The sequence below is a fragment of the Pelophylax lessonae genome (assembly GCF_965119305.1).
Source record: "Pelophylax lessonae genome assembly, chromosome: 4".
Lineage (NCBI taxonomy): Eukaryota > Metazoa > Chordata > Amphibia > Anura > Ranidae > Pelophylax > Pelophylax lessonae.
The window spans coordinates 135,096,307-135,120,215 of record NC_138771.1 but is presented as its reverse complement, the minus strand read 5'-3'; the positions used below and the strand labels follow the sequence as shown (position 1 = coordinate 135,120,215).

Sequence of the window (23,909 nt, the reverse complement as noted above, 5' to 3'; positions counted from 1 at the left end):
CCTGGCGGCGGAATTTTTCCAGTTTTGCTGCTGCTTCGGAGGATTTTTTCAGCGGTGACATGGCCGGCGGGTGCCTGCAGTGTCCTGGTGGAAGTCAAGGTGCGTTCTGGCGCTGTGGGGGTTTAGGATGTAAAGTGAAGGATGTGTATCCGACAGAGCTCCAGCTACTCACGTCTTACCGTGCCAGGCCACGCCCCCCCCCATTGCTTTTAATGGGGCAAATTATCGCGGGAACCCCCACTGGTGTTTTTGCATCTAATCGCAGGCAGGGTGTATTTTTGGGTTTGAATGCACCCTTATCAATGAAAAGAATGCAGGTTTGAATGCACCCTTAATGGCTTGTGCAGCTAAAGGTTCCCTTGAATAGGTTTGGCCAACATCTTCAATAGAAAAACAAGCCTATGAACATCTGTTCATGAAGACATCCCATAAGCGCACCAATATTTGCAGTGTGTTACAACTGTTTTGATGCCACACATCTTTACAGGTTCATTACTACAATGAAATGTATGCCGTGTGGGAGCCCTTGATTGAACGAGTTGACAGTGGAAATCGGCGCTGGAGTCTGAAATTTGAGGTTAGAGACTACTAAATTATAATGCAATGTCTAGTAGTTTTTCTAATGTTGTGAAAGTATGATTTGTCTTTTTTTTTTTTTCACGTCTGGTTTAGCTTTTTATGGATTTTGCTAATATTTATGAACTGAACGTATGGCGTGTAGTATAATAAATACTGCAATATGTTTCTTTTTGATTGCAGATGAAAAACAACCCTGTTCAGGACAAAGGTCTTCTCCCAGGAGACGATTTCATAGTGGTCCCTGAGCCTCAATCTGCTATTAATATTACTTCTAAAGATACCATGAACATCACAGTCTCTAAATGTACTCTGGGAGTGTTCAGTAACTTGTCAAAGGTAAGTGTGAAGACTAAAATTTTACAGTGGGTTTCATAAGTTAGCATATATTTCTGGTGGTAAATCTATTGTATAGCATGGCTTAAAGTGCACTATGACAATGGTCTTGATAAGACTTTCAGTCCGTGCATTATACAGATTGGAGAGATTTGCTTTTTTTTATGGTTGTTTTTCCAGAACTTCAAAAAATATAGAGAGATGATATTGATGAGATGATATTGATAATTGCTATTTTTTAATATTTCACAGTAGGTGTTTCGCACAAATCTGAATTAACTGTAATTAGGAATGTTTAATTCTACTCAAAGGTCTGGCGTTTTACATTTGTGAACTTATGTTCTCTTCCCTAGGCTTTCTCTGAAGGTACCGCTTCAACTTTTGACTATTCTCTGAAGGACAAAGCCCCTTTGATCATCATAAATGCACTGGGTGTCCCTCTTGTACTACAGCATGGCCGAAATTTACGGCAGTTTGGCTCATCAACACACAATAATGTTCACAATGTTAATCAAGGGCAGTCACTGGAGCTTGAATTTTCTGAAGTACAGCCTTTGCATCGTGGTAAATTGTCGGCCCTACGTCGGCAAGAAAGTAGCCTACTAACGCTTGGCATAGGTAATTGCTGTAATCCCATTGGAAAATATCAAGATATACACCTATTTTCTTCCTCTATTCATGTACAAATAGGATATCAGATCATTGAGAATAGAGTTTTAGAAATGCCTGAATCTGAATATGGATCTTTATAAGTTGTCATTCACTTTTCCTTCTAGTACCTCAAGGATATACTGAGGTGACAAACGTCCCAGTCACAAAGCCAGCTCGACGCCTTTATAATGTGCGCAGTCCCTCAGAGGAGAATTCGGTTTCTCTTGTTGTCCAAATTGATGCCAGTGAAGGGAACAAAGTACTATTTATTAGATCTCCTCTGCAGGTGAATTACATTTTTCTTTCTTTGGCTTAAAATAATGTTGTTTTGTTATATTTGTGCTATCCCTGTGGGCCAGCCTTATGTATGCTATGAAGTTTTAGTAGACCTATTTATTTAAACTATACTTTTGAGTACCAGTGAAAGATTTAGTATCACTGGATTTTTTTGCATTAATACTTCTTTCTCTAGCGCTCATTGACAGACGTAGTCCTCGGTGATACACCACCTTCGGGTTATGTTGCCTCCACAGGAGCAGGACTAGACAGGAAATTAAAAAGCTCTGGCCACACCCTAGGGGCAGTCCCAGAGGGTATATCCTCTCTCTCTCTGCCTCAGCAAATCAGTTATTTTCTGTCTAGTTAGGAGTAAGGACCTAGATACCTTGCTGGGATCTTAGGTCCTGGCAAGATTTTTTTCTTAAAGGATTTTTTAGACAGCTTTTTTTCTCCAGTGTTCCTGTGAGATCTTCAAGCAAGAAAGCTGAACTGGGCGACGGGCTGGATGTTGAGATCCGGTGGTCACCCCAGTTCAGCCTACGAGCGCGTGCAGGCCATAGCTCCGCGCTGGGTCGGCCGCGACAAAGTCCCATTAAAGGACTGACCCCGCGAGTTAAACGTCTCGCTGAAACGCCAAAGACCATGAGTCACGGCGTCCATATCGGTCGACAGCCCTCCCGCCCCGGTGGAGAGGGGTACTGTCAGGAGTTGGTGCCCGCCTGGTTCCGGTATGGTGAGTAGTATGTTCCCCCTTTTCCCCTGACGGGTCTTGTGGTGAACGCGGGCCCCTCTCTGTATGGTAAGATAGAGTCCCTCTCTATCCTATAAATGACACAGATCCTCCTACTTTGAGTGTGATTTTATGTGCAAAAAGCCAGGAGGCTTGGTTTGGGAGCTAACAATCTAATTGTATACATGTTAAAAAGATTATAATCTGTGGCATTCTGGGAATCTTACGGTGATAAGAATAAGCTACCTACCAGTCAGAAGCCACGGACATGTAGACTGCCTTCCTAATCAGATCTCCAGCTATTAGCAGGCCTCCCGAATGGCCATGCGGTCCGCCAGGGCCGGTACCGCCAACCACGCCAAATCCCCATGCAGAGAGAGTGTTGTGTGCCCTGCAGCACACCGCTATTCAGTACAGGCCGCCGCCATTTTTTTTTTTGCTGGATCGCACGAGCCGCCATTTTGGCGTAGCCTCGTGTCTCCAGCATGGGGGCGGCCATGTTTGAGGTGATCCAAACACCTCGTGGAGCTAGGGGAGGCGCCGGAAGGCGTGCAGAGGGGCGGAGCCGCCTCCTTTCTTCCTGGGCAGCCAGCCAAAAGACTTCCTGTTTGTCAAGACAGCGCTGTAACCTGTTGCAGTTAAACTCTGAGCATCAAGTGGTGAGCCTGGGGGTCTATCTCTCTCTCTCTCTCTCTCGATCGATAGGGATCCCTAGCAGGTAACACTAAGGGGCTTTTTGTGGCGCTGGGGGTCTGAAAAAAAAAAAAAAAGTTTTTTATTTTTGAATTATATTATCCAGGAAGTGACTGGAATTATCATGGACCCTGCCACACATATTCCCCCACCTGTTTCCCTCGAGGGGGCCACGGGACCCGCCGGTGCACAGAGTGTAGAGTCATTTACAGCAATTTTGGAGTCTATGGTGGCTCGGGTGGAGGCGGCCTGTCAGGGACGGGGGTCAAGGAAGCGACCCCCGCCTACCCCTATACTATCTGACACCTCTGACTCTGATTCAGAGATGGTCACTGCAGTTGCAGGTTCCTCTGCAAAGGCTGTTATCCCAGGTAAAGCCCCCTCAGACAGTGAGGAGGACGCTTCTTCTCCTGCTATAATTCAGGAAGAAGCATTGGTGGACGCACTAGTTGTGGCAGTGCAGGAAACCTTAAAACTTGAGGCTTTACCGGCAGAGGCAACTGAAACAGAGATTCCTTTTGGTACTAATAAGCCCATCAAAACGGTGAAGGTTTTTCCTGTACCCAAATGTTTCGGTAATCAGATTAAAGGAGAATGGGAGCATTCTAAATGTACCTTTACTATTTCCAAGCGTATTGCTAGACGCTATCCGTTTGAGGAATCCATCATTAAGAAATGGACGGTACCACCAGTGGTGGATCCACCTATTTCCAGGCTGAATAAAGCCACGGTTATCCCAGTGGAGGACACTTCATCCTTTAAGGATCCGGTGGATCGAAAGATGGAAGCAGAGTCCCGCACCATCTTCTCTCTGATAGGGTCAGCATTTAGACCAGTAATTGTTATTGGTCTAGTTTCCCAGACACTTACGGAATGGGTGAAAATGGTACACCAAGACCTTAGGGGAAAAGATATTCCCCAGGAGACATCTGATTTGATGGAACAGATTATACAAGGGCTACAGTTTATCTGTGACGCAGCCTTGGACACTACTCCCTTATTAGGGCATGCATCTATGTCAGCGGTTATCCTCAGACGTGTGCTGTGGTTAAAATGCTGGTCAGCTGACCTAGGTTCCAAAAAGACCTTGACAAATCTCCCTTTTCAGGGGAATCGTCTATTTGGGGCCAACCTAGATGAAATCATCAAGGATGCCACTGGGGGCAAGAGCACTTTTTTGCCACAGGCTGCTAAAGCTAAGGGACCTCGCAACAAGCGAGGACCTTTCTTTACCGCCCATAAAGGGCGCCCGGCTGGTACTAGCGGGAAAGGCAAGACTCCTCCAGGAGGGTTCAAGAAGGGCTGGTCGGACAAGCAGAGGACCAACCCAGCCGAACCCGAAGCAAAGGAGTACACAGCCTGAAGGTGCGCCCCCACCCGGTTTCAGGGTGGGGGGACGTTTTCACCGGTATTCAGGACATTAGATCGAGCTTCAACCACTACTACCGGTGCGATTCTTCCCTTCCAACATTTAAGTACTACAGGAAGCGGTAGTTACCGTTCCCTGAATAGATCTTTTCCTTTACCTTTTCCTAAGATTAGTCCCTATACCTCACAGGAATCGGATCTGGTTGACCAGATAGGCCAAGTAGCCTCTAGTCGGGTGACTTCGGTCCCTGAGGTTCAACCAGAAAAGATCACCCTTCCTGATAACAATCAGGTATCTGATAAATGTGTGGGAACAGAAAACGACCAGACTTTCTCGGATGGTCGGGGCCAGATACCTCTAGGGACGCCTGGTTCAGATTCTATCAGCGCCAGTGGTCCTAGAAATTCTAGGCTGGCCTCCTCAAGCCGGCCTGGCCGACTTGGACATGCTAGTCGCAGACGTTCCGTGGGAACTTCGTCTCAGGGAGTGTCTGTGGTCTCAAGGACCAATTTACCATCATGCTTTACAGTCGCTGGGTTTAATGGCCTGGCCATTGAGACCCAAGTACTGAAGGACAGAGGTTTGTCTACTTCAGTCATTCCTACCCTTATTAAAGCAAGGAAAGCGACTTCCAGCAAGGTCTATTATCACACATGGAAGACTTATATTGCGTGGTGCGAATCTTTAGGATTTCCTCCACATACCTATTCGGTGACTCGAATATTGGCCTTTTTGCAACAAGGGGTTGAGCAGAAGCTAGCCTTGAGCACCATCAAGGGTCAAGTTTCAGCTTTAGCAATCTTCTTTCAGAAACCTTTAGCTACCAAGTCCTTGGTGCGGAATTTCATCCAGGGGGTGCGGCACCTGGCTCCTCCAGTCCGCGCGCCCTTACCGCCCTGGGATCTTAATTTGGTTTTGTCGGTTCTACAGAAACCTCCCTTTGAAAACATCAGGGAGATTCCCTTGCTTACTTTATCCCAGAAGGTAACCTTCTTGGTGGCTATTACTTCTGCTCGCAGGGTGTCAGAACTGGCTGCATTATCATGCCAGTCCCCATACCTAGTGATTCATAGGGATAAGGTAGTACTTCATCCTAAGCCATCTTTTCTTCCTAAGGTGGTTTCAGATTTTCATCTGAATGAAGATATTGTACTACCTTCCTTGTGTCCTCAGCCCAAGCATCATCGGGAACATGCGTTGCATTCCTTAGATGTGGTTCGGGCAATCAGGGTATACCTGAAAGCTACGGAATCATTCCGTAAGACGGATTCACTTTTTGTGATCACGGATGGCCCCAGAAAGGGTTTGCCTGCATCTGCCGCGACCATTGCCAAATGGATTAGACAAACGGTGGTACAGGCTTATTCTATTAAGGGTCAGAGTCCTCCGTTCCCTGTTAGGGCGCACTCCACTCGAGCGCTCAGTACTTCCTGGGCCTTTCGCCATCAGGCGTCAGTGGTCCAGGTATGTAAGGCGGCCACCTGGTCGTCGGTACATACCTTTACAAAATTCTATAAAATTGATGTGACGGCATCGGCGGATGCCTCATTTGGCCGCAAGGTTTTGCAGGCCGCAATTTGAGGAGACCGGTGGTCTACCTCGAGGGTTTTTTTTTCTGTTTGAAAAAAAAAAAAAAAAATTTCTCTTTTTTGTTGAGTCTCATCATTAAGGATGAGCATTGTAAACTTCTAGTTGGCACCGGTTGGGCCTTCTAGATTGGGATTTGATTTCCATTTTCCCACCCCTCATTTGTGATACTGCTCTGGGACGTCCCGAAGGTGGTGTATCACCGAGGACTACGTCTGTCAATGAGCGCTAGAGAAAAATGGATTTTTGTAAAATCTTACCGTAAAATCCTTTTCTCTTAGCTCATTGACAGACGTAGTCCCCGCCCCTCTGTTTTTGAGTTGGGTTGGGTTAAAATCTCTAAAGACTGCTTTTTCACATAACTGATTTGCTGAGGCAGAGAGAGAGAGGATATACCCTCTGGGACTGCCCCTAGGGTGTGGCCAGAGCTTTTTAATTTCCTGTCTAGTCCTGCTCCTGTGGAGGCAACATAACCCGAAGGTGGTGTATCACCGAGGACTACGTCTGTCAATGAGCTAAGAGAAAAGGATTTTACGGTAAGATTTTACAAAAATCCATTTTTACTACTGTATTTTCTCATGCTGTCATGAGAGGGGGATTTTGTTGTTTTGTAGCCTACATTACTATGAAAAGATAATAAAATAATAATGTAATTTCAGATCATGAATCATTTCTCAGTGCCTTTTACTGTGTATAAGTTTGTGCCAAATGCCAAGCTACTGGAGCCAGTTGGTATATGTAAACCAGATGAAGAGTTCCATGTACCTCTACATTCTTACAGGTATTTTTTTTTTTTTTTTATCCCATCAGCAGTGAAAATTTTTAACCTTTGGTCCATTCTTACAGTGTTCTTCATTTTCTAAGTTTATATCAAAATCTTAGCTGGAAGAAAAAAAAAAAATAAGTTGCACTAAATTAGTCTTAAGCCAGCCATAGACAGTTCTGATCTTGGCCAGTTCAGCAGATCGGTCGATCGATCGATCAACTTGGTTACAACCAGCCTGTTGTATTTAACATGTGGCTATTGTGGCCATTAGCAATAATCACTGTGTTCTCCTGGGGGGGACAGCATTCTCCCAGAAGAACACAATGGCTCCACGGGAGGAATTCCCCCATCAACACTAACTGTGTTGATGGGAAAATCGGGGATCCCGTGGTTGTAGAAAAGAAGACTGCTCCATCTATGGCCGGCTTTTATGTCTGTATTCTTTAATTATATTTCAAGGTTCAATTATTTTATATATATATATGCTAGTTGCAAAAAACGTTCATTTTTTTATGTGTTACTTTTTGCATTTATAACAAATGTCCAGATTTTAAGAGTCTGCGCATATTGGACATAAAAAATGCTGTTTCTACAGGAGCTTTGCCTATAGAAGCAGCACAGTGTTACATGCACATTAGGACATTTAGAGGCATATTTTAAAGTAGAATTCCATGTAAAATGATAATCTATCTTGTATTATCTTAGATTTCTATGATTCATAACATTCGCTTTTGTATTGTTCACTTTTTAGTTTTAGAAATGACCTGTTTAGAAAAACCTATCTTATCCAGCCATTCAGGAGCCCTCCTCTCTCATTCCGACAACGACTAATATGTGCAGCCAAGTGTGGCTGCTTACTAATACTTCCTTGTACTGTTGTCGGTCCCTGTTCTCCCCAGCCAGCCATCTCCGTTTTGCCCCTCTCAGTCCTGCCTTCTACTTCCTCTTCTTGTGATGCAGACATGCTGGATCTAGAAGAAAATCGACATGCCCACTGGTGTTAGTTCCTGTTCTCCCTAGCCATTCAGCTGTACTCTGTCTCAGTCCAGCCTCCCACTTCCCCTTCTTGTGAGGGAGGCATGTCCGAGCTAGAAGAGAATGTGAATGCCCACCGACCTGCCTTTTTGGGAATGCAGGGGGATTGTGGTCATGTGACAGGGAGAACTACTACCTAAAAAAAGTAGAAAAAAAAAACAGCGATTTTTAGTTTTTGCGACATACAGAGATGTTTAGTGATTGCATATGATTGACATGGCCCATTCAAGGCATTAAGGGTTTACAGCCACTTCACCGTTTAGAGGTAGTTTTTGAGAGGAGTTTTTTGGCAGAAAAAACTGTAAATGCTCTTAAACGCTCCTAAACGCCTGTGAAAAAAGAACTCTTCCAAAAGAAATGGTGTTTTTTTTTTTTTGTTTTTTTTTTTTTAGTCCAGTAGGCATGGACCCTAAATCTGTGAATCAAATATAGTGACAGACTGGCAGAACTAACTAGAAGTGATAGGTGACTGTGGAAGCTCCAGTTAGAACATGTTGATCGGTTGCAGTTTAAATGACTCATCTAGTTTTGCTGATAGTTCATTCTGATGTTGCTTAATTTTTATCATTAACAACTTACATGTACCTAGGTCTTTGTGGGAGGAATAGGGTTGGAAGGCCTACCAGCTTTTTTACTATGACTTTTCTATGTTTTTTGTGCTGGAGATGAGACCTCGCTAGAAATTTCTTGTAGCAAATGAGATTGTCAGTAGGAGACAAAGGGATATCTGGTTCATAATTTTTCCTTGACTCTAGCTTGTCTGTAATGGTGGGTGGAGCAGGAAGAGCCACACGAGAGTGCTACATGCTTTTCTGTATCTAATGGTCTGTTAGACATGGAAAAAAATCAATAGGATGTTTTCAGCCAGGGAAGCATATTTCTCTGAAATTGCAGTTGGATATTGTTTTGACACCTGCTCATATATACATTACCCGTGTTTCCTGGTGTTCTACTCTCAGACTAATGTCTAGTTTAATTCTGTGTAATAGTAAACCATTTAAATATCTTTATGCCCTTTTTATAAGAACCTACCGTGCCCTTAATAAGCTTTTGCATCATTTTATCTTTCTGTCCACTTTTGTATCCTTGTTAGGTGCCAGCTATTCTTGAAGCCGACAGGTGTTCTGGATGGGCAGTTTAAAGAGTCCACTAGTTACATCATGTGGAAGGAAATGCTTCACAGGAGCAGTGAGGTTCAATGCACCCTTCAGTGTCCAGCAACCCAGATAAACTTCTTGCCATTTATAGTGAACTGTACTGCTGTTCCTGATGAAATCAACTCCATCACCAGTAATGGTGAGAGAGACTGGGATCCAGCCTACATTATTCATCTCTATCCATCACTGACCATCAAGAACCTTCTGCCTTATTCCCTGAGATATCTTCTAGAAGTGAGTATACACAAACAAGTTTGGCTTGTTAAAGCAATCATTGGAAAGGACTGTCATACTTATGTGTAGATTGTTGCTTAGGGCTCATTCAGATGGGCATTAAAGGGGTTGTAAAGTCAGAAGGTTTTTAATCCTAATGCATTTTATGCATTAATATAAAAAACCTTCTGTGTGCAACTGCTCCCCTCAGCCCCCCTAATACTTACCTGAGCCCCCTCTCTGTATCCAATTGATGTCAATGATTGTCCTGATTGGCTGAGACACAGCAGCGACACCATTGGCTCCCGCTGCTGTCATTCAAACTCAGCCGATCAAGATAGAGGGTGGCGGGGCCGAATGGCAGCTCCGTGTCTGAATGGATACACGGAGCTGCAGCTAAGCTCAGGGGCCCCAGTAGCATGCTGCTTGCTGTGAGGGCACTCAAGAGGGAGGGTTCAGGACCACCAAAGAGGGACCGAGAAGAAGAGGATCTGGGCTGCCCTATGCAAAACCACTGCACAGAGGAGGTAAGTGCAACATTTTTTTTTATTGTAATAGAAAAATAAAACAAGACTTTACAATCACTTTAAAGCCATACAGAGCCTCTGGCAGATGTGTGCACATCCACCTTGGAGCTCCTGCTCAAATGTTAAACTTTGACTTGCAATTGTGCCGGTTCTGGTGCTGAACGTGCATCCACTTCTATGGGCTGCCTGCCAGCAGCTCTGCGTAAAGGACAAGCTTAATCACCGGTCTGAATGAGCCCTTATACTTACCTCTATGCTGTCTTTTTCAAGACATAGCCTTCTGAAACTAATGAGAGCACAGTAGTACCATCACCTGGCTGCTTCTGGTCCCTACACATAATATATATCCGTTACTTAATGGGTCATAGACTCTTAGTACAGCGACTAAGTACATTCAGAAAACACATGGGGACTGAAACTGTCTGCTTAAGAAACATAAGGCTTTAAGAACGCTGTACCTTGGAAAAGACAGTGCAGAGGTATAATTAACACCTACAATCCTTTCCAATGATACTTCATTAAGGTCGGCCATAGATTAATCGATCAACATAGGTACATTCAGCCTGCCCTTACATGGTTCGTCTATGGCCACCTTAAGAGGTAATATATAGTACTTAAAGGAGTGATAATGAGCTCAAATTTTATTCAAAGATTTGTGAAAGATTGAAGGCCAGTGTAATGATGGCAAGATTCTTTGCAATTAAATTGAGTTTCAGAGTTTTCCATCAGCTTTCAATTCCATCAATCTGCAACCTACAACTTTTTTTACCTGCTTCAATCAGTCATTTAAAATTGTAGTGCAAAATTTGTTTAAAACTTCACAGTGATGGCTGAAAGTTTTTTTTCAGTCCTCTATCAAAACTGATTAAACCTGATGGAGAGCTACAAAACTGCCAACAGTATTATTTCGAGCAAACGTTAAATTAAGCCAGTATGACTTCAAGAGAGTGTAGTATTTCCAGTCAAATAAGAAGAGTATTATTGTTATATAGCGCCAACAGTTTGCGCAATGCTTTACAACATGATAAAAAAAACTTCCCACTTCAGGGCTATAAAATATGGAATTATTTCATTCCTGCTAGGGATGTAAACGGGGTTGAATTAATGATGCCCACTCACTTTTATATTGAGATTAACTTAATGATACACAGTGCTACAGCAAACTAAATATCACTCAATTGGAATTACTTTAATCTTTTCCCTTGGTCTAGGACCAGTAAAATATATATGCATTCCTGAAAAAAAACGTGAAACCTATTAATTATAATATTGCCATCCATCAAAGCTATGGACAGTCCTACAAATCTCCTAAAGTAGAACTTCATCGAAAGCTTATTTTTTTCTAATCTTGGAGAGAATCAAGAAGGGCTGTGTTTCTCTTACAGGTTTTAACTGCAACCTGTTTCCTTGTTGAAATGATTGCTAAGGGCTTGTTCACATTGCCCACATGTTAAATGCTCCATTTTAGTGTGCAGTCAGTTGTCATTCTCCAGCTGGAGTTAATACTGGCAAGGGGGAGGTATAATGCATGTTATAGCACATCACACTATTTTTTAATTTATTTAAACTTTATTTGAAGCACAAAAAGTGACACTCCACTCATGTCTATACATGCTAGCACAGTGCATTGAGCTGCTGTGCAGTGGCGTGGTGCCTACCTGTTTTCTGTGATAAAATGCTACTTGTTTGCATTTTACCACAGCTCACTGCACCAGACATCTGGACTGCATTGCTGTGTGAACAGGCACATAGAAAACAATTGTTTTCTTTGTGCCGCAGTGGCAACTAACATTTAGCCAATGCAAACAGAAATCAGTCACAGTAATCTGTGTGAATGAGCCCTAATGAAGGTTTTGGTTGGGTTTTATTTATACCACTCTATTAGAAATTAATGGATTTTATGGCGAGTACCAAAAAATACTATCTCTCCATGATGCGTAATAAAATTCAGAAAAAAATAGGTTGATTGTGTAGCGATAATGTACTTATTCATGTAATTATTCATTGATAACATCTTTTTTCAGGGAACTGCAGATGCCCACATGCTGCCAGAAGGAAGCTCCTGTGATGTCCTTCATTCACGTATCAGTGGTGAAATTATGGAGCTTTCCTTAATCAAGTACCAGGGCAGAAATTGGAATGGATATTTCAGAGTCCATGAAAATCTTCCTGAGTTTTTCGCTGTGAGTTTCACTGCGGACACTGCTGAAGTTATGGCTGTAGACCTTTCTGTACACTTGAAACGGGTGGGGAACCGCATGGTGCTTTCTGTGTTTAGCCCCTACTGGATCATCAATAAGACATCTCGTATCCTGCAATACAAAGCAGAAGACATTCATGTTAAACATCCATCAGACTACAGAGATGTCATTCTTTTCTCATTCAAGAAAAAGAACATATTCAGCAAGAACAAGGTACTACAAAGTAGTGTATGTGATAAAAAGGCTTGTCCGTTAATAACTGGCTCTTGTTTTTACTAATGAAAAAATACTTTTGTACATTATATTCTCTCTAGGGAGTATAAAATGGATTTTAGAAGTTCGTAAAGTTATTCTTCTAATCATATCATAAGAGTCTATTTTTGTAATACAATTTAATTAACCGAACAACCTGCGTGCCATTGTATGTGCCCATTTGCAATGTTTGTGGTGCAATAATATGCAGTAATAAAACAAACTGTTGTGCAGTTCTTTATGCTGAATAGAACCCAAACATGCTGTTACAGTAACAGGCAGCGCACCCACGCTTAAAAAAAAAAAAAAAAAAAAATAATAATTTCTGTGCTTTGTGTGTTTTTTTTTTTTTTTGTGCTGCGTAACTATTAAAAAATAATGTGCTTCCTAACTATTCAAAAATATTGTGCTGCCTTACTGACATGCATTAGCCCCCATTCACACTGGGGCGACCTGTCAGGTCGCGGGGTGAGCAGCGCGCCGCGACCTATGAGGTCGCCCTGCAAAGTAGCGTCGCCCCAGCGTGAACAGGGCCTTAATGTTTGACAAGGGAGTGGACCAATGCAATGTATGGTCTAAATGGGGCCGGGCCATAGTGACTAAAGTTTAAAAAGCTTATGTGTCAATCAAACTGGGTTCAGTAGGTAAATAATGATTAACACTTTCTTATTATGGCAACATTTGGTTAGTAAAGACAGGGATACCTTACTGTTAATAAACACGGGGGGGATAAACACGGGGAGGGGGGGGGTAGAGATAATTTTCTGTTATGAAGAACCCTTTTATAGTTGCTAATCTTACTATTTTGATTCTGAAACAGATACAACTGTGTATTTCCACAAGTTCCTGGTCATCTGCATTTTCTCTAGACACAGTTGGAAGTTATGGATGTGTTAAATGCCCTGCTGGCAAAATGGAATATTTGGTGAGTTGTTATTAGGACCAGGAAAACTCTCCTGGTCTCCCTTTTTCTGCATGCTCACTGGATGAAGTGTTTAAATATTCATATTAATCTGATTTAAAGAGCTGTAAGTGGTTTTATCTTAATCGTACAGTACAGGACACACAAATGGATTCTTATATCATGGGTCATTTGCTGCTACCTACAGGTGAATGGACACTGGCAAAAGCTTTGCTGGGACTGCCCCTGAGTGTATCCTTATAATCCTTCCCACTTCTTGAGGCCCCAATTGTTTGCTAGAGTCCTTAGATAATGGACCCCCTACTCCTGTTGGAGAAATTATTGTTTTTATTTCCCCTTAGACTGACCTCTATCAAGACCTGACTGCTTATTGTCTTAGCGCTCTCTAGCAGTTTCCGAATCATTTACCCCCAGTGTATACCTGGGAAATTCTACCCAGGGCCAGCCTTTAATGTTTCTTTTAGGCACTGGATCCTGCATTAGGCAGTCACTTTGTCATGTGGTGCAACAAGTGTAGTTAGCCACAGGGTGCCATACAATTCCAGGGCTGTAGCCCATTCCTATACTATCCTGACTCTGAAAGACCCCTTCCAATGTATGCTCACCATGATTGGCGTAGCCTGGACCTGTTACGTGAACAAGGTAAGACAGGGTTTCTGTCTTGGCTATTTGTGCCTTGTTGGATCATTACTTGGATATGTATTACACACTACATTATATCCTTTATCCTACAAGACACACTGCAGTGCTAACCATACACGCAGTTTTGAAGGCACAGGTTATGGGATAATCTGTTTTTTTTGTGCTTTTTCCCTATTTATTGTTTTTCTTTATTTGGTCTTGCAAGTAATGTTCTTTTAGCATTTACAAATTTAAGTTTTGCGGTCCTCTTTTCCACATCAGTACCAGGCATCTGTTATTACTGGGGTATACAGTATAATCGCCCATTCTGATTCTGTTTATACTGGTGTCTTTTGTGCACAAGCGTTAACGTAATCCCAGGAGTGTGATCTTAATACATGTGCTATATAAAATGCATAGATGAAATGTGCCTATGTATACTAATCCCCCTTGCACACTATGCAGCTAATGAGTCATTCATCTTTTTTTTTTTTTTCAAATATTTTATTTTAGAAAAGGAACCACAGTTGAGAAACAAGCTGAAACACGTTCCATACAGATATTTGTAACTGAAATGGCATAACACAGATAGGTGAACAATAACATCACATCGAAATACACAGGATGACCCGATATAATCCAATAACCAACCCTAGATTCGGGGAAGGTGCGGGCACCTCCACCCTAAGCCATGAATGACCAGGCCCCACACAACTATGCGAGGAAACCGTATTATATGAGAAAGGAAGAACCGTTCCCAACCGCCGCTCCCTACTTTTTTCTAAGAGAAAGAAAAGGAAAAAGAGAAAGAGAACGGGGTCCCAGACGGGACCACAAACAAATACCACAAGAAGGGATAATGGAGGAAAGAGGACGAGAAAAAGGACAAAGGGGGGGGGAAGGGGGGTGAGAGGGCCAGAAGGGGAAACTCCCCGCATGGACGAACCCACGGGCACACCCGGAGCAATAATCAACCGCAAATCAGAGACCTGCCCTTGTCGGATAGCACAAAGGCATTCCAGAAACCCCAAATCTGAGTATATCGTTCCCTGCGATGCTGCCTCGTGAGGGTGAGGTCCTCCATCCTGTTTATATCCTCCATCCTGCGCATACAGTCCCCAATAGTCGGCACTCCTGTCGTCTTCCAAAGTACCGGAATGCAAGCCTTCGCGGCGCTCAGAACATGGGGGATAATTGATTTTTTGCACTTCGAGATAGGCATGGGGGAAACCTGGAGCAGGAAGAATTCCGGGGTATCCGGGATCTCCCGATCCGACAATTCCCCCAAAAGGGCCCGGACGTCCCGCCAGAAGGGGCGTATTCGAGGACAGGACCAAAAGACATGGAGCATGGTGCCTACTTCACCCTGGCACCGCCAGCAGAGGTTCGACGTGCCGGGGTAGAATCTGCCCAAAAGAGAGGGGACCCGATACCACCGGGTGAGAATTTTATAATTTAACTCCTGCAATTTCGCGCAGGTCGGAGTCTTCAAAGCCAGGGTATACACCTTGAGGCGCTGCGCCGGAGTAAGGTGCAGCCGTAGATCCCGTTCCCACTTGGCCAGCCCCGGCAGGACATAGTCTTCCCCCGGGGAGATCAGCAGGCTGTACGATTTAGACAGCGTGCCCGGTAGGTTCCCGCTCCCCACGCAGTATTCCTCAAACGGAGTGAGATCTCTGGAGAAAGAAGATGGATCCGGCAGGGAGCGAAGATAGTGGTGTACTTGGGCTGCATGCCAGAACCCCAGCACAAAGGGGCCGCTAGGCGACATCAGCTCCTCTATAGTTGGCCACCGAGACCCCCTGAGGAAGTGAGTGGCTTGGGAAACGCCCCGGGACATCAGTCCGCGAAATGCCGCTTCCTTCAGCCCCGGGGAGAACTCCGGGTTCCCCAGAACCGGGTAAAGCGGGGACGTCTGTGTGGAAATGGAGGGGTGGGATAAAGCGCGACGAACTGTCGCAAGCGTCACGCCTATCGTCGGGTGTTCTCGAAGGTCCCGTGGCAGGTCCCCCCTGATCCATGGCAGACCCTCCAGGGAAGCGACCGACTGCCCCCGCTCCAACTGCACCCACAATTTGCCTTCGCTATGTCTCCTCCAGTCAATCAGCCGGCCTAGGTGGACCGCAAGATGATATTTAGCAACGTCCGGAAGGGCCAGGCCCCCCGAGTGTTTCGGTAAAGTCAGCTGGGCACGAGACATCCTAGGCCTCCCCTGAGCCCAGATGAATTTCAAAAATACACTGTGGGTTTGAGTAAAGAGAGAGGTCGGGATCCGCACCGGCAAAGCGTGCAGTAGGTACAAGATCTTAGGGAGAATCATCATTTTTATTAAATTGCACCGTCCGAACCAGGAATGAAGACCGACATTCCAGGTCTGGAGCAGGCCACGAATACGGGCCAGGAGGGGAGGGAAGTTCAACTCGTATATCTTGGACAAATCCGATGAAATCTGGGTCCCAAGGTATGTCAGGGCACCCCGAGTCCACTTGAAGGGCAGCGTAGAGGACAAGTGCGTCAGTAGGGGGGCCGGGACGCCCACCCCCAAAGCCTCGGATTTGTGAAAGTTCACCTTCATATTGGAGCACTGGCCGTACAGGTCCAGTTCCCTCATTAGGTTGGGTGCCGAGATCGCCGGGTTCGAAATGGAGAAGAGCAGATCGTCGGCGTAGGCCGACACCTTACACTCCAAGTCCCCAATCCGAATGCCCGAGATGTCCGGATTGGCCCGTACTCTGCCCAAGAGCGGCTCTAGAGAGAGCGCGAACAGCAACGGGGACAGGGGACAGCCCTGCCGGGTGCCATTTGAAATGTGGAAAGGGCTAGAAAGTATCCCGTTGCACTTCACTTGGGCCGATGGGCAGGAGTAAATGTGCCCTATCCAAGACATCAACTTGTCACCGAAGCCCATTGCCCTCAATGTGGAAAGCATGAACCGCCAGTTGACGCGGTCAAATGCTTTCTCCGCGTCCGTATTAAGTAGAACGCAGGGTGTGCCTGACGTCTGGGCTGCGTGGATAAGGCTCAGGACCTTGGAGGTGTTGTCCCTCGCCTCCCGAGAGGGAATAAAGCCCACTTGATCCAAATGGACCAAATGCGGCATATGTTGGCTGAGGCGATTGGCCAGAATTTTTGTAAACACCTTCAGATCCACATTCAGCAGAGAAATGGGCCTGTAGCTGCCACAGCAAGAGGGGTCCTTTCCGTCCTTGGGCAAAACTGAAATATGAACTCTAAGCGTGTCGGGGGGGAAGGACGACTCCCCTCTGCCCAGCGAATTGAGCCAAGTCACCCAGTGAGGCCCAAGTACGTCCATGTAAGTGGAGTAGTAAGGCAGGGTAAAGCCATCAGGACCCGGGGCCTTCCCAGCCTGCAACGCGCCCACCGCCGCCTGAAGCTCCAGCAAGGTGATAGGGGCCTCCAGCTCCTCTCTGGCCTCAGCCCCCAGGGACGGGAGGTCCACCGAGGCCAGGTAGTCCTCCACAACGGGCGAGGCTCCCCCACGGTCCGGGAGGTTGTACAGGGAGGCATAGAAGTTCCGAAATTCGCCCGCGATCTGCTCGGGCAACGTAGCCGCACCCCCCGACGGAGGCTGAATACGGGGTACGTAAGACGCAAGTCTTTGCGCCTTGACCGAGGCTGCCAGCAGCCTCCCGCATTTGTTCCCCTCCATGTAAAAGGCATGGCGCGCCCTCTGGAGATCCGCCCTGGCCCTGGAAAACATAAGGTCCTGCGCCTGACGACGTAGTACAAATAGTTCCTGTTCCTCCGTCCTGTCCAGACGTTGCTTATGGGAGGTTTCCAATTTGTGGATCGCCTCCAAGAGGCGCTGTAACTGTTGCGATCTCTGCTTCTTGAGCCGAGCCCCATGCTTCATAAACACCCCGCGAATGACCGCTTTATGGGCCTCCCATATAATCCCCCTGTCGCAGTCTTCCGCTGTGTTGGTGCGAAAGAACTCAGTAAGTTCCTTCAGGACGTCCGTCCGGACTTCCTCGTTGTTGAGGAGGGAGTCACTTAGACGCCAGAAGCGCGTCCTACCCCGTGTCCCTTCAGATAGTTTATATACAAGTGAGATTGGTGCGTGGTCGGAGAAGATCATCGTGTCGATCGTGGAGTTTATCACCGCGTGAAGCTGTCCATGCGGGATCAGGAAATAGTCGATTCTGGAGTACAGCCTGTGGGGTGGCGAGAAGAAGGAGTAGTCCCGCTCCCCACTGTGCTGCATCCTCCATACGTCGACAAGTTGCGAATCATGAAGAGCACGAAGAATCCGCTTCCGGGCAGCGTGGGACACCGAAGAGCTGCCGGAGGAGGTATCCAACCCCGGGGACAGCGGGACGTTGAAGTCGCCGCCCAAGATCAACTGTCCCATCTGGAAGGAGGCCAGTCGTTTGAGGACCCGGGCGATGAACACGTCCTGTCCGTCGTTCGGTGCATAGACGCTCGCGAGCGTCACCACAGTCTCCCCAACAGTACCTCGCAAGAACACATAGCGACCATTGGGGTCCAGCAGGGAGTCCTGGCAGGTCCAGGGCACCCTGGCAGCCACAAGAATGGACACCCCCCTCGACTTGGCAGCCGCATGCGTGGAATGATATGAATTAGGGTAGAATCTATTAGTCAGTCTCTGAATACGGTCTGTACGAAAGTGCGTCTCCTGGAGAAACGCGATATCAGCCCGCCGGCGATGCAGGTCGTTCAGGAGGACCTTGCGCTTCTCCGGGACATTGAGCCCCTTGGCATTAAGGGAGACCACAGTGAGCTCGTCCATGGCAAGGGGAAAGAGAAAGAGGGAACAACACCAAGGGAGCGGGGGGGGGGGGGTCAGGGAGGAGATGGATCCGACAATAGAAAAAGACAACGAGAGACAGACAGATAAGAGAAAGAGAGGAAACGAAAAGAGAGAGGGGTCGGGGTAAGTACCACCCCCCTCTAGCTAAAGGCAGCTAAGCCACCAGGCACTCAGAGACCCGTAGGGGTACACAAGTGCAGGCCTGTGGGGGGAAGTGGGTAGATCAGGCACGGTTCGAACCGCTGTCTCCGGCCCCCACCCAGCCCATTACCAGGAGATGGCAGCGTGGAGAGGGAGACAGAGGCAGTAAAACAGTCAAGGGGGCCGTCATGGAGGCCTCTGATAAGCAGCACATGGAGAGACCCCGGAGACCGCCCCGAGACAAGGCATCCCAGAGGGCCGCTCCAGGACCACAGACATTCAAATCAGCAGCAAAAAACCAAAACTTAAATGTAAACTCTAAATTGCAGTATAAGGAACAGTAACAATAGCATCCCCCCTCCCCCCCCCCCACAATCCACAGACCCGTAAAGACCCAGCGTCCACCAAAGTCCACCATCTCCCCCCGCCCTCCCCACACTCCCCACCCCGCCTAGCCGAGTAAAGCATACGTCCACAGTCCCCCCACAACCAGGAACCCTGAGTAAAACTGCGCAGCCCGCGGCCGCCGCGCGGACCCCGGACCCCATCCCAGCACCCAGCTCCCCCACCCGCCACCCCCCCCCGTCCATCAGAGACATTATCCATCGCAGGTGAAGGGGTCCCGGGATCCCACGGGAACCCCCCCCACAGAGGACTTCAGCCCAGGGTCACGAGGCGGCGGGAGGGCCAGAGCAGGCAGCGGTAGAACAGTCCAGATGAGGGGGATGGGATACCCCCAGGCTCCCGCTACAACCGGCTCGCGGAGCGCACCACACGCCACGGGGCTCCGGCAGTTCATGGCAGGGGAGGCCATCCTGAGGCGGTGGGGTCAGCGCGGGCGCTCGGGCAAAAAACGCCTCGTGGGTAAACCGGAGAGGGGGGCGGGTAAACAGCACCAGTGGGGCAGTGGGAAGTCAATGCAGGTCGGGCACCAGCAGCACGTGGAAGGGATGGAGGGGGTAGGGGCCAAACCGGGGGGGGGATAAGTACTCACACAGCTCACAGTTCCGTAGTGGAAGAAGCTCAGTCCTCCCTGGGAGCCACCGAGGCACTCGAGCGCTGCCGCTGTCGCTGTGGTCGAGGAGGAAGAGGTGCATCACCGCCAGCGGGGCTCCTGCCCCGGCGATCCGACGGGCGCGGGAGGAGTACCAGCCAGTCCGGGACCTGCACCGGCTGCACCCCCAGGAAGGCAAAGAGGGCTGGTAAGTCCGAGGGGGAGCGTAAGGTGAATGAGGTGTTAGACTTCCGGACAGTCAGGGCTAGCGGGTATCCCCATCGGTAGGTGGCTCCCTCCCTGCGAGTCAGGTCCAGGACAGGGCGAAGCAGCGCCCTCCGGTACAATGTGGCCCTCGAGAGGTCCGGGAGGATCCGGATCTGTGCTCCATCAAAGTCCACTGTGCGCGCCTCCCAGGCCTTCCGTATCACCAGCTCCCGGTGCGAATAACGGTGGAAACGGCACACAACGTCCCGTGGGCGTTCCGGATCCGGTGACCGGGGGCCCAGGGCCCGGTGGATTCGATCGAACTCCAGGTTTGGGGGGAGAGAGTCACCCAACAGAATGCCAAGGATCGCCGTCACGGATGCCGCCAAGTCCTCCAGTCCTGTAGCTTCAGGAATCCCTTTAAGGCGGACATTGTTCCGCCGACTGCGGTCCTCCATGTCCTCCATGTGAAGTTGCATGGCCATAGCAGTGTCCCTGTGTGCTGCCTGGGTCCGCTCCACAGCCAGAAGGCGAGCGTCCATAGCGGACAACGCCGCTTCTCCGGAGGACACCCTGTCCGCCACCTGTTGCACCTCCTTCCGCACTTGTTGCACCTCCCGCCGGTGCGCGGCCTCCAGGCGGCCGACAATAGATTCAATGTCCCGCGTGCTAGGCAGGGAACGTAAAATAGTCCGCAATTCCTCGTCCATGCCCAGCGATGGAACCATGCCGGTCGGCAACGGGCGGAAGGCTGCAGGAGTGGTCAGAGCTGTGTCTGCTGAGGACGCAGGGGAGGCCGCCATGTCGTTCCCGCCAGAAGGCCCAGGGCTCTCCACCGCCGCCATATTGCCCACGGGAGAAGAGGGTTGGGAAGCCACAAAAAAGCGCTGTATCTCCCCCGAGGGACGCGACTTCGTCGATGTCCCGGCTCCTCCAGAGGTCCCCTTGGTTTTCCTCTTCTTGGACGTCCGCATATCTCACTGCCAAGGCTGATTGTAGTCGGGCTGGGGAGGAAAGGCACGGAGCTCAGCAGAAAGACGTCCTCAGCCGGCCATGTCCAGACCACGCCCCCCGAGTCATTCATCTTTACATCCTGTTGCTTGAATGTTTGAATCTTTAGATGCTCTATTGCACCTAGTTGCTAAACAGCTCATCACTAGTAGGTGTTCATTTGATAATTGCTATGCTATTCCAGCCAACCTTGTATGAGCTGGAATACCAGGATTTTATCCTTCATCACATTAAATGTTTGCGTGGAGATATGCCTGGCAAGCTTAATAATGATTTTAGATGATTTTAGAGGTACTTCCTAATTTAAATTTTGATATGTTTATGAGAAATCTAAATGGTAAAAATGTTGTTGTTATTGAAGATCCCCTGCGAAGCCTGGGGTGTGGTGGGGTAATTTTTTAAATAAACTGCTCTGATCATCGGCTTGACAGTCACTGATCATAGTTATTCATTTACTTAGGAAAGTTATTCTTTTTTATATATTTAGCTTTTTCTTTATGAAATCAGGCAAGGCTTTACCTAGTATGGGCACACATACAATATATCATTCTGATATAAGCAACCATGAGCTAATAGTGAAGTGGGAAATCCAGTGAAAGTAAGGCATACTGACCTGGCCAGCTGTTAGTGGTTTTGTGCTGCCATATGCCCTACATTGGTGACATCAAAAGCGTTAAAAGTCCTTCTTTTTGCTTTTTGCTGCCTCTTACAGCTGTGGTTCTACCTCGTCACCCCCTATTTTCTTGGGGACTAAATTTCCTGAGAGGCAGTCTTTCTGGCATCCCTGGTGCTCATCCTATCGCCTTTTGTGAGAATTTCATTCTCTTCCTTATGTTATGCCTTGTAGGCATGTCACACGATTTTCGCTTTGCCTTATGGGTTGGGTCAGGACTGTCACCGATTGCTGCCTACCAAGTCTTCCCTCTGGGATTTGTTTCTGTTCTGGTTTGTTTATGTTCTCTGTGTTCCTGCAAGGTGTCCTATCAATGAGATTCCCTCCTTTCTCTTCAACCTGTCTGGGTGTTTTTTTTTTGCTGTTTTATCTAAGCCCCTCAGGTAACAAGTCATCCTTCCCTACCTGAATCCATTTACAAGAAAATGTCAGAATTCTTAGGCTTTTTAAGCATCAAGCATCTGTGTTTTTTGTGAGGGTTTATTACACAGGTTGCAGGGCCACCACCTGATCTTCTGTTCATCTTTTCAAAACTATTTGTTGCCAGGTGATTCTCTGCTGATGTGTGCTTCAGCCAAATGTTGTTTCTGCTGTCACCTGTCTGTTCGGGTTTGTTGAACCTTTTTTTCCTGTGGGCCTATTGCTGCTGTTTTGGCTAATTTTTTGCCCACCACATTGCTGGGGGACATCCCATGGTCTAAGCATTGACTCCTGGGTCCTGTATTATAGGATTAAGATATTAGGAATTTTGATGTGCCTGTAAATTCCTAAAATACAGGACACAGGTCCCTCGCCTCCTTTCGCTATGATCTCCTTACTGCTTGCTAACAAACTGAGTTGATGGAGCTGTATGGATACACTGGGGGACAATCCCAGCAAAGCTTTTGCTAGTGTCCAATGATCTGAAAGTAGTGACATACAACCCATAATCTAAGAATTTATTCCTGTGGCCTTCACTTTATGTAATGGTTTGTCAAAATTCCTACTTTTTCATTGTTTGTGTATTTGTTCAGGCAATATCCTTTGTTAAAGAGGGATTTCACCTACTATAGCCAGGGCTTCTGATCTCTGGCACCCTCATCTTGGATTTGGGAGCTGTGAATTCCTGATGTCTCACAGCCGACTCCCCACTGTGCAGGTGCAAGACCAGGGCAGTACAGAAAGGCTGGTCCTGCAACCACCTGGGTTTCAGGAGGCTACAGACGAGGAGAATTGGTAGAAACCGTGCAGGCAGACATTCTCGGCTAGCTGGTAATTAAGGAAGTGGGAGGGATTACCACTTAAAGGTACTTGTACTGTGGCAATAAAAAAAAAAAAACTTTACGACTATGTAACAGACTTAAGGGGGGAGGGGTTGAAGATTAGTTTCAACTAAGGTTTAAATGTCCTTTGTGGAGCTCTCCTCCCCTTTGCCTCCCCACACAGACTTACCTCCTCCCCATTCCCCCCATAACATTTCCTATTAGCTGTAGGGAGAAAATTTGTCCGACTTTGTGGTAAACTAGGCCTTTTGCACTTGCCCATACGAGGATCACCCTATAATTTTCCGCGTGTATATAAAGAACACAATTTGTTTTTTTGAGCTTTGAAAAAATCTGACCAATATGAGGTTTGCACTAGATGTACACGTAGTAATCTACAAGAAAATTGGTTATCTGGATTCATAAATTGCATTCTGTTTATAAAGTATACAAACATCAAAAGTCTTGAGTGCAAAAAATAAATGTTTGACTAGATATAAGGCTCTATGATGTGTGCTTATAACTGCATAGAATATTCTATCTTGATAAAGAGGACAGAGATGGAGAAGAAAGTGTGTAAAATGCTATCCTGCTAACGTTTGTTGGTAGTGACTGTGTATTTTTCTTTATAATGCATGGAGTGAAAATTGTATCGAGTAAATTATATATACTTTTCTTACAAAATATTTTGTGTTTCTTGTTTTTAAGGTTGGAGTAAACATTAAAATGAGTAGCTTTAACCTAACAAGGATTGTTACTTTGACACCGTTCTATACTCTTGTGAATAACTGCACACTGGAGCTCGAGGTGGGGGAAATTGAAGCTGATGGTTCTTTGCCAGAACTCAAGTGGCATTACATTGGGTCATCTGAGGTATAATGATTTTTTTTTTTTTTTAAGTGTAGGCCTCATTTATGAATTTATAATGCACCCAA

The 23,909-nt window shown here is 46.8% G+C and overlaps 1 protein-coding gene across 5 annotated transcripts in view; it reads left to right on the top strand.

Moving 5' to 3' along the window:
- The window catches only part of VPS13C (vacuolar protein sorting 13 homolog C), a 555,353-nt gene that overhangs the window by 397,234 nt on the left and 134,210 nt on the right, over positions 1 to 23,909 (top strand). For all 5 annotated transcript variants that reach the window (XM_082257056.1, XM_082257055.1, XM_082257057.1 and 2 more), the window contains 9 exons: positions 488 to 577; positions 760 to 915; positions 1,266 to 1,530; positions 1,689 to 1,849; positions 6,881 to 7,002; positions 9,116 to 9,413; positions 11,944 to 12,333; positions 13,193 to 13,297; positions 23,683 to 23,847. In XM_082257056.1, coding sequence (XP_082113182.1) covers positions 488 to 577; positions 760 to 915; positions 1,266 to 1,530; positions 1,689 to 1,849; positions 6,881 to 7,002; positions 9,116 to 9,413; positions 11,944 to 12,333; positions 13,193 to 13,297; positions 23,683 to 23,847 — 1,752 coding nt within the window. The remainder of the gene's footprint in view (positions 1 to 487; positions 578 to 759; positions 916 to 1,265; positions 1,531 to 1,688; positions 1,850 to 6,880; positions 7,003 to 9,115; positions 9,414 to 11,943; positions 12,334 to 13,192; positions 13,298 to 23,682; positions 23,848 to 23,909) is intronic.